Source organism: Hippocampus comes, unplaced genomic scaffold, assembly GCF_001891065.2.
Source record: "Hippocampus comes isolate QL1 unplaced genomic scaffold, H_comes_QL1_v1.1 scaffold315, whole genome shotgun sequence".
In the NCBI taxonomy this organism is placed as follows: domain Eukaryota; kingdom Metazoa; phylum Chordata; class Actinopteri; order Syngnathiformes; family Syngnathidae; genus Hippocampus; species Hippocampus comes.
Genome location: NW_017805539.1, coordinates 1,134,223 through 1,152,857, shown reverse-complemented (window position 1 = coordinate 1,152,857; position 18,635 = coordinate 1,134,223). Strand labels below are relative to the sequence as shown.

At 41.2% G+C, this 18,635-nt stretch overlaps 2 protein-coding genes and 1 long non-coding RNA gene across 4 annotated transcripts in view; 1 reads left to right on the top strand and 2 right to left on the bottom strand.

Moving 5' to 3' along the window:
* Positions 1–13,777, bottom strand: part of agmo (alkylglycerol monooxygenase) — a 35,913-nt gene extending 22,136 nt beyond the window's left edge. For both annotated transcript variants that reach the window (XM_019878697.1, XM_019878698.1), the window contains exons 1-3: positions 13,636–13,777; positions 7,728–7,858; positions 6,657–6,808 (exon numbers count right to left, since the gene is read on the bottom strand). In XM_019878697.1, coding sequence (XP_019734256.1) covers positions 6,657–6,808; positions 7,728–7,858; positions 13,636–13,758 — 406 coding nt within the window. In that variant the 5' untranslated portion in view covers positions 13,759–13,777. The remainder of the gene's footprint in view (positions 1–6,656; positions 6,809–7,727; positions 7,859–13,635) is intronic.
* LOC109521071 (uncharacterized) lies at positions 13,699–18,622 on the top strand. The gene is made up of 3 exons (XR_002169280.1): positions 13,699–13,778; positions 17,775–17,869; positions 18,354–18,622. It is a non-coding gene; the product is annotated as an uncharacterized LOC109521071 (long non-coding RNA).
* The window catches only part of meox2a (mesenchyme homeobox 2a), a 40,647-nt gene continuing 39,092 nt past the window's right edge, over positions 17,081–18,635 (bottom strand). The window contains exon 5 of the mRNA XM_019878696.1: positions 17,081–17,984. Coding sequence (XP_019734255.1) covers positions 17,766–17,984 — 219 coding nt within the window. The 3' untranslated portion in view covers positions 17,081–17,765. The remainder of the gene's footprint in view (positions 17,985–18,635) is intronic.

Below are 18,635 nucleotides of genomic sequence, written 5' to 3'. Positions count from 1 at the left end.
TATATATATATATATATAACTGACTAATGAAATGGATAATATTAAACAGGTAAACAGATGAAAATTAAAACATCATCACATGAAAACTACGACAAGAATATATTGTTTGCTTTTTTTCAAGAATTGTTGCTTTCCACAGCCACAGCTTTATCTCAACATTTGGCGACATTGCTGCTCAGTCTTGTAAATCAATATTAATCTTAAACAAATAATGTCATATTGCAAAATATACTTCATATTTTTATATTTTATGTTCTGTTCTTTTAAGATTTTTTTTTCTCCTGATATTTTTACTCCATAATCATTTGACTTCCCCAGTTTTTGTGCTGATGTCCTCAAAACAAAAACAACAGACAGCAAAGCCACTAAGTGCTAATTTGAGTAAGTCCTGAGTGTGGTGTTGATCTATCATGAAGTAGTTGTTGCTGAGTAAAAAGTATAAGGTGTTTATGTTCATGCATTGTTCCAACACCGCAGTCTTTTTTCCCCCCTTTTCCTGTTCATGCAACAGTAATGTAGCTTGGCAGGGTCCAGCAGCGTGGCCGCATGAAGATTGATGCTCCTTGTCACCGCTAGGAAATGGGAAGCGCTAGGCTTTGCTGAAAAAGCCCATGTCCTCATCTCTGAACTCCACGGGATGCCGCATAGTTTGGCAGATGTCGTTCAGAAGGGAAGAGCTTTTAAATGGTGAGCAGCCCTCCCCCTGCTCAAAAAAAAAAAAAAAAAAAAAAAAAAAAGAGAGCGAGAGAAACACCAGGCCCACCTCAATCTCAACCACCTCCACAAACATCCTCTGAACATTTGGTACGTTTTATATGGACGTCATTAACCATATTGTTAATTCCGGAAAACACCGAGTGCCTTCTTGGGGCACAGTGATGAAATAAAATATGTAGAATGCTAATAAGGTTAACAGCTAGCATGCTATCGGCACACGTGGAACCATATTGTTTATTCTGAAAAACATATGTAGCCTCAATGAACAAGAGCCATAGTAGGGATTAAGTACCAGTACGTTATTCACTATTTGAATACTCACCGATATCTGTAGTACTTTGGTGAAATTTCATTTAACATGAGGGCAAAAAAATTGTGAACAAGACCTTTCTTTCGGACGCAGATGATTCGCTGATGTGTCAAACTGCTGCAGTGTAGCACCAACTACTGCCGAGGAGGACATGATATCAGATATTCTTTTGTCTGATATCATGGCTAATATCCCAGAAGCCATACCATACCATTATGTGTCTCAATGGGCAATCGCTATAGTGCTGGGGCTAACTGAGATATGTAGAATGCTTATGTAATTTCAGTCGGTATGCTGACATCTAGCAAAACAACAACCCGAAAACAAAAAACACAAAGTCCGATCATGCCCTGTGGTTAGGCACTACTCCAAATTACAATTGATCAAATGCTAACATTCTAACAGGTTATATGCTATCAGATGAGCTGCCCTCTAGTTGGAACCTATTCCGAATCAAAAAATTTGCTAACAGTTGGTATGCTTTCCCTGTAGTTGGGTACTATTTCAAACAAGAATTGATCTAATGCTAACATGCTAACTGTTGATACATTGAAGAAATGTGGTATGTTCGTGCCAAGCCAGTGAAATTCCTGAAGCATGACATCACGCTAAGACCCTCCTGGCACTAATAGCCAGGGCACTTGATTTAAAGTCCTGTGAATGGAAGTTTGTCCTGTCAATCACGGTGCTAATGGGCTGTGAAGTAGCTGGCCATGTTTGGATTGGACGCCTTTCGGCTGGCGAGCCAACCCAAACAAAGAGCGAAGACCGAAGAGGACTGGACCGCTACACCACTGTTCAGCTCAGTCACGCACACCAATGCAAACACACTCTTCCTGGTCAGGCCCACTTTGGCCCACTACAAACAACTCCTCTCTTATATACAATTATAAAGTGGTATGTTCCAAGTTCAAGCACAATCCACTGGTCCAACTCTCAATTTGGTTGACTTTCGGATTGAGATAAATTATATTTGGAGTAATTCATTCAAAAACATAAATACGGTCATCGCGATTAACAATAGTAGCTGATTAAATGTCAGTGGAGACCCAGCTAGCTCGATGGATGGCAGCTAGCACTAGAAGCTAGCGTCACAAGACTATGATTACAAGAAAAACTTTTTTTGAAAGAAATTGTTTTAGCAAGAATTTATTACTCATTTTATTAGATTATGAAAACAATATTCTTAATTCTTTGTGAATAAAGTCAGAGTATTATACCCAAAAAGTCTGACTTTTATTAGCAGAAATTGTTGACATTTCATACCAAAACATTCGTTTTGCACCCAGTTGTGCACCAGTGTTGATACAATGACGAAGTGATCCGAGTGAGGAAAAAGAGTATACGAATACAACGACCTTAATCTGGATATCAAGGACAGTAAATAAATATTCAAACAGCTTTCTATACTGTAGGGTTATTCAGTCTATAGGTGACATGGCGTGACTGTGGGTTTGTCAAGGCTAAAAATAGCTCGGTGACATTATGCAGCTAAAAGTATCAGTGACAGAATGGTGGACAACACTGCTGTTAAAAGGTACAAACCTGGTCAGCATCGCTACACTGCTAGTCATCTGTACATTTTCCTCAATTAGCAGCAGGGGCCCCAAAGAAAATATCCCGTCACCATTACGGGACCAGCGGCAATGAGTGTAGACATCACGCAGGATGGAGGACGGCTTTCGCGGTTTTACTGACATCGGAAAATATAATCTGCAGTGAACTTTCACGCCCCCGCAATATCGCTGATTTTTTTTTATGGGTTTTTACAGTACGCAGAGAGGCAAGTCTGAATTTAGACTTGCTTGCCTTTAAAATAGTACCGTATTTTGCCACAACATGCCGGGCAGCACTGACTGGAAAAAGATGCAGTGAAAGAGAATGTGAAGAAGACAGAGAAGGTCTAGTTTTAGTCACTGTTCCAACAGAGCAGAGGGAATCGTTTCTCTACAAATTGTGCTTGCAGATGTGCAATAATAAGAAACAGAGAGGATAGAAAAATGTTGTCAATTCATGTGACTTGTCGCAACATCCTTATGCATACCAACACAGTACACTAAACACACATATCTTGTTCATTTTTTGTCTTTTGTAGAAGCTTCTACTGTGCAGTGGCATATCTCATGATATGGGATCAAGCGCGCAATAATTTTTTTGCAGTTGGGTCTGCGGATTATTTTTACTTCTATTAATTTCTGCTTCTAGAGATTTCTATGATGCAGAATGGTGATTTATTATGAATAAGTGGTGAGAGGGCAGGTACATTGGATAGATTATCAAGTGGGCAGTGGACACTTTCCTTTTTCACTCTGTGAATCATTTTTCGTCATGTTTTTTTCTATTCCGCAAGGTGGCAGTTACCACAAATGACTGGTGAGAAACTATCACATTAAAGAAATTGTACGCAATGTCTACGCTGACTAATAGTTCTGGGCCACATAAAAATCATGTGGCGGGCCAGATCTGGCCTCTGGGCCTTGAGTTTGATAGTGGTGCTCTAATCGGTCGTAACGCGCTCGTCTCGGTTCAAAGCCCCCCCCCCCCCCTCGCTCTCTCTCTCTCTCTCTCTCTCTCTCTCTCTCTCTCTCTCATCCTGGCCTTCGATTCAGAGGCGTGGGGATGCGAGGGCCAGGGTTCTCTGGTCAAACGTGCACCGAGGCCAGGAACTCGCCGTCAATGGCAAGATTTATGAAGTGGCCCCCAGGGGCCAGGTTGAAGCTTCCCTGGCAGTTCTCTTGAAATAATAACATCCACACGGGAGGAGCGCTGCGCACACGTGTTTGTCTGCTGCTGTATGCACAGCTGACGGGGCAAACGGAAGGAAGGGATGCACAAGGGAAGTTCAAAAAAATCCAACAAATAGCTCCTGAGCACGACTGAAAGATGCCAACCGTATTGACTGGCATGACTGATTTTCTGCACTTAAGGCACCCACTGCCTACAATCAATACATGAATTAAATCAAGGTTTGGATTACTGGCTTCGCTGGTAAAGTGTCATACATACAAATTTGCTGATTAAACTTTTTTCTCAAAATGTTAAAACTGAAAATTTACTTTTTGACAGTGTGTTTCAAAATGATGACTTTTTCCACATCGTGGTATGTCTTATGTTGTTTAGTAAGTCACCACGTATGTGTTAAATTCATCTATTTGCTTATACTCCTCCCGCAATGTGCAAAAATGAATTCTGGCGGCAATCAAGTTTGCGGGCGTTTTTGCACAAGCAAATCTTTGGTAAATCAGCCCTTGGTGTTTCCCCGGTGTTTCTTTGGGCCATGTCTCGAAAAAAAAAAAAAAGAGACAGAGGATTTTTCTACTGGTTAAGACTACAAGCCATTAGAGACGTAAGCGTGACCATTTAGCCAGACCACTCTGCCTTTTTGGGCCACTAAAAACAGCGTGGCCTGGCGAGACAACTCTATTATCTCATGTATAATCAAAGGCGGGACAGCTGAGGGTCTGATTAATGGCCTCCGCCTGGCCGGCGGGGCCGCATTTAGACGCAGAGCTGCCATTAGTGGCGCTGCAGATAGACGCGTAGAGTAAACAGCATAAACGCGCCTGTCAACAACACGGCCGCGTCCGACCCCGGGCCGCCTCGCGCACCCAAAACCATCTGCTTCCACGCTCCCTTTGCTATTCTGGTGCACTCTTCAGGTTATTTGATGGATGCGGTCGCAGCTTAACTAAAGGTCACGTCTTGCCCGGAGGTTAGACAGTTTGAGGCGGGGAGCTCTAAAATGTCCTCGAAAATGACAGACAAACACCACAAGAACACAACTGGAGATTCACAATGCAGCTTCACAATGTGAGCAAGATGGTCAGAAAAGGCAATACTGGGAACACCTTCAAGTAGTTCAGTTTTAAGTGCTGGAAAACATGTCCCAAAATTTAACTTTTTGGACTTCAGTAGACCTCATTTAAAGCAGCATGAGAATAAACCAACAATATATCGCCGGGGATTGAGATTGAGCCCTGCCACCAATAGCTAAAATCCATGAAAAATTGACGCCAACCTATAAAGGTTTATAATCGTCTATAAATGCCACAACAAGCGCAGCTGTTGTCGAAGTGATGCTCCTCAATTCACCTCAACAAACTTTCTTGGCACCAAGCAGCCACAAGATGGTAGCAAAGCACAACATTTGTCGAAATGAAATTCACTTCAACATATACTGTAACTATCCATCCATCCATCCATCCATTTTCCGATCCGCTTTATCCTCACAAGGGTCGCGGGGGTGCTGGAGCCAATCCCAGCCGTCTTCGGGCAGTAGGCGGGGGAACACCCTGAACCGTTTGCCAGCCAATCGCAGGGCACACAGAGACGAACAACCATCCGCACTCACACTCACACTGACGCCTAGGGACAATTTAGAGTGTTCAATCAGCCTGCCATGCATGTTTTTGGAATGTGGGAGGAAACCAGAGTACCCGGAGAAAACCCACGCAACCTATACTGTAACCTTTTCTCGTAATGCTATTGCTTTATTCTTTTTTTTTTTTCCTGGTAAATAATTAAATTATTCTCCAAATATCACCGAATGATAATATTTAAAATATTAAATTCTCATAAAATTACTACTTTTTGGGCAGTATTATAACCTCTGGTATCAACTTGACTTCTTCCCATCATAATATTACAACTTTATTCGCATTAAAATGAAGTGATTCCAACGGTAAGTTTGGTTCTGTAAACAGACCAAATGGAAGTGGGGAGCGGCGTCACGGAAAAGCTCGCGGTGGCAAAAAGTCTGCTACGGTTTGGACTCTGGAGTTTTCCGTCCAGGGTGAATCCTAAATTTGCGCGTGTGGCGAGCGTGAAGCCGAGCAGAAACGTCTCTTTGGTAATGAAGACATCAGCGTGTATGTCTGACTGCCTCTCCAAAGTGTTTCCACTTAATTATGTTGCCGTCGCACTTTCATGTGGCTACGGCAGAGGGGAAAAAGGCCATAAAAGACTTGAAGCCGAAAGTGCTTTTTTACATGGGGCTAATAACAGCCTCACATCCCCGTGCACCACGTTAATCTTTAGGCAGTTTTCTATTGGACGCTCTCCATAACGCGAAACGGGAAGATTTATGGCCCTCATGCTTCCACACAAACTGAATTTTGTGATGTTTCAAAGCACCCTGGAGAGATCAGACCTCTGCCAGAAGTAGAACAATGTTCATTTGGATCAGCATCAAATGCTGTATTTGCCTCAGTTTCGTGCATTATTACTTACTGATGGAGGAATACTTGTTTTTAAGGGTACACACTGAAAAAAAAAGAAGCATATCAAATGAATGATATACAAATCAGAACTGGGGTTTTTTCTTATTATATGGCACATTTAAGGTACGCAAAGATGCTTAAGATAATAACAGGAAAACAATTGCATTTAATTTACCCCAAAATTATTGTAGCACATCGTCGCTATCCCGTACAGAACATGTGTCCAATTTTTTGTCATTTTTTACATAAACACTCATTCACAGGACAGTGACGATTTCAACATTTGACTTGTTGGACATCTTCCACAATTTTTATTTTTGCTGATTTCATTCAAACTCTTAAAACCGTGGTGTCCTTCGAAACAGGTTATGCATCTCACCCGTGTCTCATGAATGTGTGCATGCAAGTACCGTGGGTGGAGCGGTGGAACCAGTAGTAGCAAAAGTCGACGGCCAGAAAGCTGAACCACCAGGTCCAGGCCGAGTCCCAAGGCAGCTCCACAAGGCGGAAGTGCTCCCACACGTACACGTAGGCCGACAGCTCCAGACCGCGCACCAGCAGCCTTGAGGGGGGGGCCAAAATTTGAGGCTAATCTGAGTCAAGTGAGTTTCAAGCTTGGTCACAGAAAGAATTAAACTCCATGAGTAAAGGTAGTCACTGGTTTTGAGAAACGAGGGACTTTTTTATGTTGAACACGCTATGTTAGCGTCTAGCGCTTGCTGTGAGCTCGCAACCCAGACACAGGGAGGATACCCTGCAATGGCCAAAATTAATAAAAAGTACATCAAATAATTAAAATGAGCATATCAGTTCAAACATGAATTCATCTATTAAATTGCACATTAATTTTGTCATAATTGCATGTCTTTTTTCATTATAATCAGTGCTTTTTAATAATTACCTATGAAGTGATTTTACTTCATTCACATTTTAATTATATTTATACAATCGCTGTATATATATTTAATTTGGCACAACAAAAGCTTTCCATTATGTCATGAAATAGTTATTAAATAATCAAGTATTAGAATTTCAAAATAAATATGGGAAAATGAAGGTCATGTCAAATAAATTGCAAAACCACCCCCCAAAAATCCCTGAAATAAGCACAAATTCTATTACATGAATAAAAACATTTAATAAATACTTAAAATGTCAGAAAATCATATTTCACACTTGTATTCATGGTTAATTTCACGTGTTCACTTTTTAAAATGAATGAGTTGGATGTTTAATAAATAGATTAAATACAATATAATTATTTATATCTCACACTTATTTATTCATGGGCTATTTAATAAATTCACTTTTTTTCCCACCTGTGCATGACAATCAATCAATCTCGAAGATAATAATTTCTGATTAGTATATTTCTACATTTAGATTTTAATTCATGAGGGTACCATTGAATAAATCATTTTAAGGAATGGATTCTCATTTCACGTGTAGGACATTTCTTAAATGCAAAGGTGAGCACTCACAGCGGGAGTCGTGACATCATCCCTAAAGATACGGAGATGATGCCATCAGCAACGTTGTAAAGTTTCGCTCCCGAGATCAGCGAGCCCAGCATCATCTCCAGAATCACCAGGCCCAGGAAGAAAGGGTTGGCCTGCACGCACACACACAATCATGACTCAGCACCATTTTAGCAAGTAAAAAGAAGACATCCAGCGTTGCTTTTTGCAGGACTATTTGCTTTGGAGCAGCTGAGAAAAAAAAAGGCAACTTTCAAGTGCGGTCATCCGTGATGTTTGCTTCCCAGCAGCACCAGCCTGGAAGAAGCTGCCAAGGAACACACTGGATGAACATGGACATTACACGCCGCCCCAAAAAATCATAAAAGAAGAACAATAAAAAAATAACTAGATGTATCTACTATATTTACATCATATGTAATCCAACCCTTTACTGCCACCAACATATACCTGTATGCTCGCCAAGTACGTTTTTCAAGCCGTTTTTCTGTGGATTGGAGATCAGCACAGTTTTTGAGTAGAAGATAATGATTAGGAGGTGAATCTCGTCGTGTTACGTCAATTTTGAGGGAGGGAAACATGATAAAGTCGCACAACGCCTTACACCCAAACAGGATGTAATTGTATTCGGGGTTTGCATCGCTCCGAGAAAAAGAGAATTTGATGTATCTGACGATACATCGGGTATAGTACGATCATTTAAGGATGGTTTATTTTGAAGTGGAACGATTCCATTCAGTTAGCAATTTGATATGGTACAGCTTAGTTTGAGCGAGTTTCTTGTCATTTTACCATCTGAATGTCTGAGAGAGACGTATTCCACTCGGGGTGGCAAACCAGATGAAAATTGTCATTTTATGCATGTTGAGCGCATCCAGCCTTTTGTTGCACGGGCACGCCCACCTCTCCGAAAAAACATATAATATCTTAATGGCACTGTCAAACATGGAACTAATTACTGCTGCTCAACTTTATCTGGCAGACACCTAGCCACAGCAGTAACACGTGTGTTATGTGTGTGTGAATGTGCGTGTGTGTCGAGCAACGCCAGGGATTCGTCAACAGGCGCAAAAATTCCAACATCTGGTCGCAGACCTCTCGAAACACGTTCGAGTCAAAAGTCCCTTCCCCCGCCCACTCCCCCTCCCCCCAACCCCCAGCAGTAAAGTTTAGTTCACAATTGTTTTGCATTTCCATTGTAAAAATAGCAAAGGGAATAAAAAAAAAAAACACAGTTTTGCTCAAACGGCATAGTCGACACCCTTGATCTTGAATAAATGATCAAAAGCTTTCCATTATGTATTGCTTATATTTGACTTATAATTTCATTTAACCACTCTTACATCTTGGTGAATGCGGTTGACGGTACAGTATATATTTGGCTTGCACGATGCCGTTTATGGAGGATGTCGTCGTACCGCTGATTGTGAAAATGGGTTGAATCGCATCTAAACACGGTGCTGGAGGAGCTGACACCTGCAGCACGGTTTATATTCGTGTTTATGTTCAACAAGCCGGATAGAAAACGTAGTGGGTGTACGGCGAACAGCCACCTGTCTTCCCTGCTGCTCGGGAACTAATGGGGGAATATTTGGCGCGAAGCTGAAATGCTTTGCTAGCTACTAGGTTGAGCTGGCTAGCTAGCGCAACTAAACACTGTCCTTCCAGGGAGCGAAGCTGCTTCTTGATGTCTCGAATCGCTGCCAGCAAATAAGTTCCACTTTTGGCAAATATCATTATCATTAAAGGAGGATGAAGAGGAGGCATGCGACACTCCAAGCAAGAGCAGGGAACCGGAGAAGATGGAGTCGCTATGCTAACCACTAAACGAACTAGAAATGTAAAGCGGCGAAACACCAGAATAATTGGGGTGTAGTATACTTTTAACAGAGGTCTGCACTGAGTTACAGAAGAGATAAATCAACTCATGTAAATATGCGACTCCCTAGGTGCGGTCAACTGTACACTACTGTCACCCAGGAGGAGGAGCCGATTAGGTCAATAGCACACGCACAGCAGAGTGCCCACGTCCGGTCCCCGAGAGCTCCGATCCAGCCTGTTTGACACGTTTCCCCCTCCTCCATCACACCTGATTCACGATGATCAGCTCATCCTGCACCGAACTGTCTATCTACAGTATATAAAGTCTATGGAGCAAAATCTGAAATGGCTTTTCATAGCCAAGTCGATTCGACGCTGTCTGCACTTTTGAAAGCCTTTGCGCACCGCTTTTTCTTGGGGATAATTTGGTTCCTCGCGTGGAACATTTGCCGACCAGATGTGGGCGCCTTTCCCTTCATTCATACGTCTCGCCGAGGTCACGCTTGACATAAAACATGGCGGCTGACAAGACACTTTTATCCCTGCTTTCACTACCACAAGAAGACTGTAAATCTAAAGAGGTCCACTATTATACGGGTTGATTTCTTTTTCTTTTTTTTTCCCCCCTCAAGAGTAAACTAATTAAAGACATGGCAAACAAGCATTGTTGAGTGTTCTTCTACGCCCAACAAGTGAGTTTAACGGCAGTTCGTGAGGCCAACTTACAAACAGCATAAATTATAAAGTTCCCTTCACACGCTGCCAAATGACACCCGCAGTCATTGAGGCTTTAGGTGATTTTGAAAGGATAGGTTGCACACGGGGATAGTGAAAGAATAGAATACAGTTTAGTTTGTTCCTTGACAGCGGTCATAATGCAAACACCCCTATCTGAAATCATCTTACGCCGTTGAAACAAAGGAAAATGCCAACCCATTCCAGGTTCCCCCCGAAGAAATAACAAAAACGTCTTTTTTTTTTAATGAGAAAATGCACTCTTGGTTGTCAAATGTCCGCTTATGAGTAGTATTTATAAGTATTACGTTAATGCCAGACAGACGCAATGCATTAGCCTATCTGTGGCGTTTCACATTATGTGATAGCATTAACAGTACGTGATTGATTTAAATACGACATGCGACCGTGAAACAGCGTGAAAGGTGAATCACGTCATAGCAATAGTTCACGGTAATTCCAATGAAGTGTTGAATGTTAAACATTCAGTTCGATTTCACACATAAGATGCAAAGAAAGTAACGTGTGGTTTATTTGTGTCAAAGTACCATTCTTGTGGTACACTCGTGGTTCAGTTTGCCTTAGGTTTTACTTTATTTCCCCCCCCTTCATTGTTGCTCTTCGACACAAAGGTTTTACTGTTGCGGCCCTTCAGCGTGTGAATTATGAGTCATTTGACTGAGTGTAAACACACTCTTCACGCTGAGAGAATCTCTCTATCTGTGACAGATCACCACAAAGGAAGAGATCATGCGGAGCACAGGATCGAACAGGATGATGAACTCAAAATGACCTGATGAATATGAGCTTGAGGGAAGTTTTTGGTTTGGCGGGGGGGAAACAAAGAAAAAGCCGCAATGAACTGGCCATAGAAGCGATTTTTTTATTTGTGGTGAATACTCATAACTGCAATTTAGCATCATCTGTCAAGTGTTCCTGCTTCTAATTCGGCGCTCCTTTTGGTGAATGTCAAAGTACCAGCCCTGGAAATTCACCCAAAAATGACAGCTTCAAACCAAGATGGCCGACTTCCCGTTCAATTTCGGCCATTGGGTCCATTTCGGCTTCTCTTAAATCAACAGTGTGGAAAGAGGGAGCACATAACTCCTACTCTGGCATCCCTTCACTGGCTCCCCATACATTTGGAGTTATTTTCAAGATCCTCTTATTTGTTTTCAAATCTCTAAATGACCTCGCGCCACCTTACCTCTCTGAGCTCATCCGCCCCTACACACCTGCCCGGCGCCTCAGGTCTGCGGACCATCCATTATTAGAAGTACCAAGAACTAAACGGAGGCTCAGAGGGGATCGAGCCTTTCTGTTGCTGGTCCCTCTCTCTGGAATGACCTCCCACTGAACATTCGGCAAGCCTCCTCGCTGCCCATCTTCAAAACCCGCCTCAAAACTCACTTGTATTCTTTGGTATTTGACTCAGCATGACTTAGATTTGTTCTTGGTTTTGCTGTTCGGTGCTTTCTACCGTCTTTATTACCAGTTTGCTTTACTGTTTGTTGTATATGTTGAATTGCTCCTTGTACAGAACTTTGTATGCAGCGATGGCTGTTTGAAAGTGCTCTATAAATACAGTTGAGTTGAGTAAATTTTGATATAAAACAGCTTTTGCACTGCACCCCATTAAATCACAGTATGTAGTTATTTTTTGCTGGTTCAAACCCTTTGTTGTTGAAGGCTTGATCTTCGGTACATGCATTGAGCAAGTATATGCTGCGATGTACACTGGTTCAACAACAACAAAAAAAACAGGCATATGCACGTATTTAAATGGCATTTTTGTCACACATCTAGTTAGGAAATGCTATATGGTCCCCCCCACCGTAGTGCTGACGAAACATCCATCATTTTAACTTGCCCGTCCCTGTCATGCATCCAATGGTCGCCGCAGGAAGTCTCTGGCCAGCCGCATCAAGATGGGATGTGGCTTCAGGAAGAAGGCCGGAATTGTTTTGGCATCCTAAAGCTCGTAATTATAACCATTGTGTAGGCCATGTGACGCACGGTTGACTTTGATTCTCCGTAGGCCAAAATGTCTTATTTTATTTTGCACTTTGTGTAAGCGAGGTTGAACAGTGGATGGAAAGCCGAAGAAAACCACCATCCTTTGCGTCCACTTTTAATTCAAATAGCTGGAGTGAACTGAAGTGAGCACACCAGCTAATAAACTTGTGACGACTTTAAAACAGCATGTTAATGTTGGAAAAGTTCGATTTTACACTCTGAAATCTATCCAATTATCTTCGTCAGAGGTGTGAAACTCATTTTTGTCACAGGCCACATTATAGTTACGGTTTCTGCAGGGGGCCATTATGCCTGCGAAAACAAACACAATTTGAATATCCTCATATTATTATAAATACAAAACAAATGATAGATAACTTCTTTGAAATCAGATGGCAAGGATAATATTTTGTTGCACTAATCAAGTTGTTTGAAAAAAGGACTTGGCAACAAAAACATTTGCAATATCTCTGTGTGTTATTATTTTTACAGATGAAATTCTTGTAGAGGTTTTAGCGAGAATCAATGACGTTGAAGATTTGATTCTGCGGGCCACATACAATGAAATGGCGGGCCGGACCTGACTCCCGGGCCTCGAGTTTGACACCTGTGATCAACGTTGTCTTTTTTGTTGTCGCTTAAACCTACACTGTGAAGCGCACAAGTAGTCTGCCATTTTGGTTTGATCGTGACATATGATGATTTTGGAGAGTGTTGGATTTGTGTATTAAAAACATAACAGCAACCAGCACAAATGCGTCCGATTACACAAAACCAAACACGAGGTTTAACATGAAACACACACACACACACACACACACACACACACACACACACACACACACACACACACACACACACACACGCACAGACACAAAAAAAGAAAACCCTATGATGTAAAACGCTTAAATTCTGTCCATATGCACTCCACATGCAATTATAAGTATAAAAAATGGATAAATAAATGTGTCATTCTTTGGTTGCTAATGTAGTCATCATAGTATCGTGAACTAGGGAAACATTTTCGTCAAATATAATAAATACATTGATAATATATTATGACACAATATAAAGAACAGTCAATATTTTATAAAACAAATAAAAACTATTTGTAAATTAATACACTTATATCATTCATAAGCAATGTCAATATTGTCTTTGTTCAAGGCAGTATTTTATTGCATTCACTTTAATTAGAGTTTGTTGAGTTAATGTTTTCTCTTAACAACCCTGACAAGGTGTTTATTTAGTCGGCTACTTGTCTGTCTTGTTGTAATGCATTAAAACACAGCTCAATAGTTTCTGTCGAGTGATTCACTGGTGCGTTTCTAAGACCCACCTGATGGACGCACTCGGGGACATCGTGCAGCATCTCGAAGGACGACGACTCGTTCGGCGTGAGCAAATAAAGCATGGCCCGGAGCCTCGCCGGTACCGGGCTGAGAAGTCCACCGTCCGCCATGATGAAGTCCACCTGCCCAGGTAACAACCACAAGAGGGACGAGAAGAGGGGAGCAAGGAAGAAGGTTTCACTCCTCCGCCACGTCGCTCTGATCGGTGTACTTGTCTTTTTTTTTTTTTTTTTTTTTTTTGTATTTGCTTCTTGGGAGGCAAAGTAGGCCAACTGTGCAGGAATCACACGCTCCCTCATAAATATGGTGATCGCCATGTTAATGATCGTTGGATCGGCCCACATTATGCAAAGAGGCGGGAATTGAATGCCGCAGGGAAGAGAGTTACGTAAAAAAAAAGGGACTTTTACAATTTAATATGGCGTGTTTGTTTATGACTATTGGTTTCCTTATAATATTGTCCTTTTCTAAAAACTGTATTTTTGACGTAAATGAAATTTGCTCTCCCCACGGTAAAGGGCGGGTTGGGGCAAATGGTGGTACGCGTACCCCTGGGGGTACACGAGAGTGTAAAATGTGTTATTTAAAAAGTAGCATCAGTGAGAGAGGGGGAAAAAAATGATCACAGCAGTTGCCTCCCTGCTACCAAGAAAGACGAAGTAGTCCTCGCAGGAATCCGCATTAATATTGCCAATGTATAGCCATCTATTTTCTAATCTGCTTGTCCTCACAAAGAGGTCACGGGCACGCTGGAGCCTATCCCAGCTGTCTTCGAGGAATAGGCGGGGTTCACCCTGAACTGGTTGCCAGCCAATTACAGGGCACACAGAGACTAACAACCATTCAAGCTCACGATCACAACTCATACCTCGGGACAATTTAGAGTGTTTCATTAACCTGCCACGCATGTTTTTAGAATGTGGGAGAGAACCCAGGCAGGCACGAGGAGAACATGGAAACTCCACACAGGAAAGCCTGAATCGAACCCGTTAACCAGTCGATGACCGTGCCGCCCCTTGCCGATGTATGAGCATAGGCAATTATTTATACATGATTAATATTTTGAATTATTTGTGAAACTACAGTGAGCATCTTTGTTATATTAGTTGTCAAGATGTCCACACGCATGATTTGTGCTCTCACCTTGCCCCCATTGAGGGTCGCATACACGGCTCACAGAGGCATGTCTTATCTAACATTCTTCACAGCGATGGTATCGGAGGGTTGAAGCGCTTTGGTGGTTCGCAAACTTCCTTTTTTGACAAATTGCACACCATTGTGCTTTTATTGAGTATTCCATCATGTAATTGTTGTTAAATCTGCCTCCTCGGAAGATGGTTTTGGTAGCCGTTAGCAACATGTTTAGCCCACACTTATATATATAATGAATTATCATTTGGCTCCCGTGTGGCTGAAGCCAGAGGGTAGCCAACTTACTTTGCCACTGTTTACTGACAATTTCTGTTTGTTTTTTGTTGAAAAGTCTATTTGAAGGAGGCGTTTTTTTGTGATTGTAGCCGCTGTTTGAGGAAATAATCTTGCACAACAAAGTAAGTCACAAGTGTAGTCGGTCAGTGTTTATTACGGCACAAGGCGACGACTGCTGATACAAACGTATAAGAATGCAGCTTATTTATTTACACATCACTGATCATCACCGATCTGTCGTTAACTTGGCAATTTAAAGTCCTTCCAAAAATGTACAGACAGGTGACAAATTAGAAATTACACAGGCCACCGCGTTTCGAGTTTCATGCAAACAACCCAAACGGAAAGCAACAACTCCAACCAAATGACCTCTTGGAGAGAAAAGCAACTTTTGCGGATTGCACACTTGACAAGTGTGACATTGAATCACACGCTGCAGTCAACAGACCCCTCGGGATGGCTCGCTTATCAGTCCCTTCAGGATTTTACAACAATTCTCCTTCATTTGAAACCATTTTCACACAAGCTTTGCCCAAACCTTTCCTCATTATCTTATCCCTGAGTAGCTGATTCCTGTTTGTCAACTCTCCAACAACACAAATATTCTCACTTGTGAGAACTATGTAATTTTTTTTAAACAAAGTTGTGTAATTTTGGTAAAAAAAAAAAAAAAAAAAAGAATTTTGTGTGTGATTTTTATAAAACAAAGTAGTTTTTACAAGAATATAGTCCTTTTAAAAAAAACAGTCAGAATCTTACAGGACTCAAGTCCTATTTTTTCGAGGAAAAAGTTTCAATATTGTGGGATCAACATCATGTTTTTTCTGATAAAAACAGTCCTAATGTTCCGAGAATAATGTTTTATTTTTAAAATATGTATATCTTTTTTAAAAAGTAAACAAATAAGGAATCTTTTACCATCCAGTTCAATCTTTCAAGAGGAAAAAGTTGTTTTTCCCTAAATTAATGTTAACGTTTTATATTTTTGAGAACAAATCATCAAGAACAGTTGTAGTATTTTTGAGTAACAAGATGAAAGCTGTATTTTTTTCCCCAAGCAAAACCGTCATAATTATGACAATAATAAAGTAAAAAAATGTACATATAAAAAAAGGACAGGGTACCAAAAATTGCCAGAAGTAGGAATTCATAAAATCTTGAAGGGACTGATTTATGTTATCAATACTGTATGTACAAAATGGAATGGACGTACTAATTTTACCGAAATACAGAAAGAAATTTATTTATTTATTTTTTTAATGAAGCACACATAAAGGGTGTCGGCGTCATGGTGAATGTTTGTCAATGGTATCTGCCATACCTGGACATCATGCGCTTGGATTCTCATCACTGCCCTTGTGGGTTTTTCAGATGGTACTGCAACAAAAACCGTAAGTTTCCAACGAGGAGTCTTCGTTTTAATCTATCATGGAGCATAAACGAGCCTTAAGAGGGGCTATTATTTCTAGGAAGGATGTCGACAGGTTAAATGTTCACAAATCTGACGGTGGCCAAATCCAACAGTGCAAATCAAACATGGAATGTTAACATCAGTGTAGCCAAACGGTCACATTTCAATATTCTGAATACGGTGAACCCCCGCTATATCGCGCATTATCGTTTGCATTCCTCGCAAGAGTTTCTAGTTGGGCACCTTCAGTGTAGTACCACATTATGCCACAACATGTTGAGCAGCTCTGAGCTCGGCTGGAAGACATAGCATGATTAGCAGATTTGTTTGTAGGTGTCGCTGCTTGAAGGTTTAGAATTATTGTAACATTGATGCTAATTTCCAGTACGTAATGTCTAATTCTTGTTTTTTCTATTATGTTTGAATTTTATATATTGCTGCGCTGAGTGTTTTAAAGTCACAGTTGTGACTTTAACAGCTATGCTAATTTTTGTTAGCACCATCAAGAGCCTTTCACATGTGTTAGCATGAGGTTACTTCAGATGAAATGAGATAAACATCCAATGTTTAATCCTCTTTTGTTACGTGAGCCTTTCACATGTGTTAGCATGAGGTTACTTCAGGTGAAATGAGATAGTTTGGGTTTTGTTCTGTTCGCTGTCTGTATTGCTGATCAGTGTGTGTTAAAAGTAGCAGTTGTTTGAAAGTTAATAATTACGCTAACAGCTATGCTCGCGAATGTTAGCCCAGCACTGGCTATTCCCATTATGCTTTAATGTGAAGCTAGAAGGCTCTCACTAGACAAAATGACACTGTTTGGTTGAACATTTAATTTTTAAACATCCGATGTTTAATCCTCTTTTATTATGTTCTCTGTTTGCATGTGTAGCTGTTCCGTGTGTGTAAAAGTAGCAGTTGTTTGAAGGTTTATAATTACTGTCAAATATGCTAACGTCTATCAACCCGTCTATTAAAATCCAGTGAACTTTGACAATGATACGGTTTTATTGAACATTTTGGTGTTCAAAAAGCATGCCCGCTTTTTGTCTTATTTAGAAAAGTCTGCAAGAGCGAGAGTCTTCGTAAAAGTGCTCTTTACCGTATGTGAGAACAGGCGCTAAGGAATACTGGAAGTAAAACTAGTTTGAAAAAAGTTTATTTTATCTTCTCGCCGATATTGTTGGTTTTTACTCTTCACGGTTGGAACATACACCTCTGCGATAAACGGGGGGGTTCACTGTGCTCGTTGTTTGTCATCATTTAATGATGTGGCTTTAATCATAACAGAGGGTGTTCGTCACTCTGGTCGCTGTCGTGACTGTCGTCATTGGCCAACGAGTCCGTGGAGTGGCGTAACGCCGCCATGCCGGAGAAGTCAGAAGGTAACAGCGTTCCTTTTTTCACGTTGACCAGTTCTTTTTCTCTCGCCGCCGCCCCCTGCTGGCCGCCCTTCACACGCTTCCACTTCATCCGTCGGTTCTGGAACCACACCTTCACCTACGCCACACATGAACGGACAGAAATAACATGTTATATTATGCATTGATGTTGTTGTATAGTTTTGAGGGGAAAAATGTTTTTTTTTAATAAATTATTTTCAAAAAAAAAGTATTAACAAGAACAGCATAACTATCTTTTTAAAGCCCCCCACCAAAAAATGTAAGTCTTAATATCATGGGAATTAAGTTATTATCTCATTGTAAAAAAAACAAACCAACCAACCAACCATCAAACACACAAAAACACCACCAGGCTGTGTTGGATTTATTTTCGCAGTTGTCTTGGTCACATGCCTGAGAGTGAGAGTTGTCTTGGATGTATGAAAATCACTCCGGACTGCTTTTGAATCACGGCATGAATCCCCAGGTGCCCTGGACACTTTCCAGACCCCAACTTCCCCTCATGACCCAGCATCATCTTACGTGACCTCTCCACAACACCTCATCCACTCAAGAATTAGCACAACTCAATGCTTTTTTTTTTTTTCTTCGAATACTGTCATTTCGCTGTGGGGCAGGGACTGTGAAATGGTGCAAATTTGTGTTAACAGTCCATCATTGTCTGCACTCATCAAGCGTGAAAGATCCTCTGCAAGCGCACATTGCTGAGAGGCCGTTCGAAATTATTGTGGAGGGGAAAAAGGTTGAA